Consider the following 319-nt stretch of genomic DNA (forward strand, 5'->3'; position numbering starts at 1 on the left):
GGAGCCGGAGCCATATGGAGCCGGAGCCATGGGCACCGCCATGTCTACTGGGGGATGGGAACCCCGCGGCACAGAGGGGAGGGGGGCACGCAGTGCCTACCTGCCTTGGCAGCCACCGAGGGGCAGAGGAATGCCTGGAAACTGGAGGCGCAGAGCTCGCTGACTGTCCCCATGCTGCGGGGGTCCCACGCAGGATGCCACCAGCTCCAGGAGGGCAAGGCAGGGACAGGCAGAGGTCAGGCAGGAGCAGACAGAGGCCAGGCAGGTGCACGTGGCTGAGCAGTGGGATCCCCAGTACTAAGCAGGTACCCAGTACCTG

The 319-nt window shown here is 66.8% G+C and overlaps 1 protein-coding gene across 1 annotated transcript in view; it reads right to left on the reverse strand.

The window, feature by feature from the left end:
• CYTH1 (cytohesin 1) overlaps positions 1-313 on the reverse strand; it is a 12,315-nt gene extending 12,002 nt beyond the window's left edge. The window contains exon 1 of the mRNA XM_017730083.1: positions 101-313. Coding sequence (XP_017585572.1) covers positions 101-173 — 73 coding nt within the window. The 5' untranslated portion in view covers positions 174-313. The remainder of the gene's footprint in view (positions 1-100) is intronic.
• Positions 314-319: the final 6 nt, after the last annotated feature.

Source organism: Corvus brachyrhynchos, unplaced genomic scaffold (genome assembly GCF_000691975.1).
Source record: "Corvus brachyrhynchos isolate BGI_N302 unplaced genomic scaffold, ASM69197v1 scaffold340, whole genome shotgun sequence".
NCBI classification, from domain to species: Eukaryota; Metazoa; Chordata; class Aves; order Passeriformes; family Corvidae; genus Corvus; species Corvus brachyrhynchos.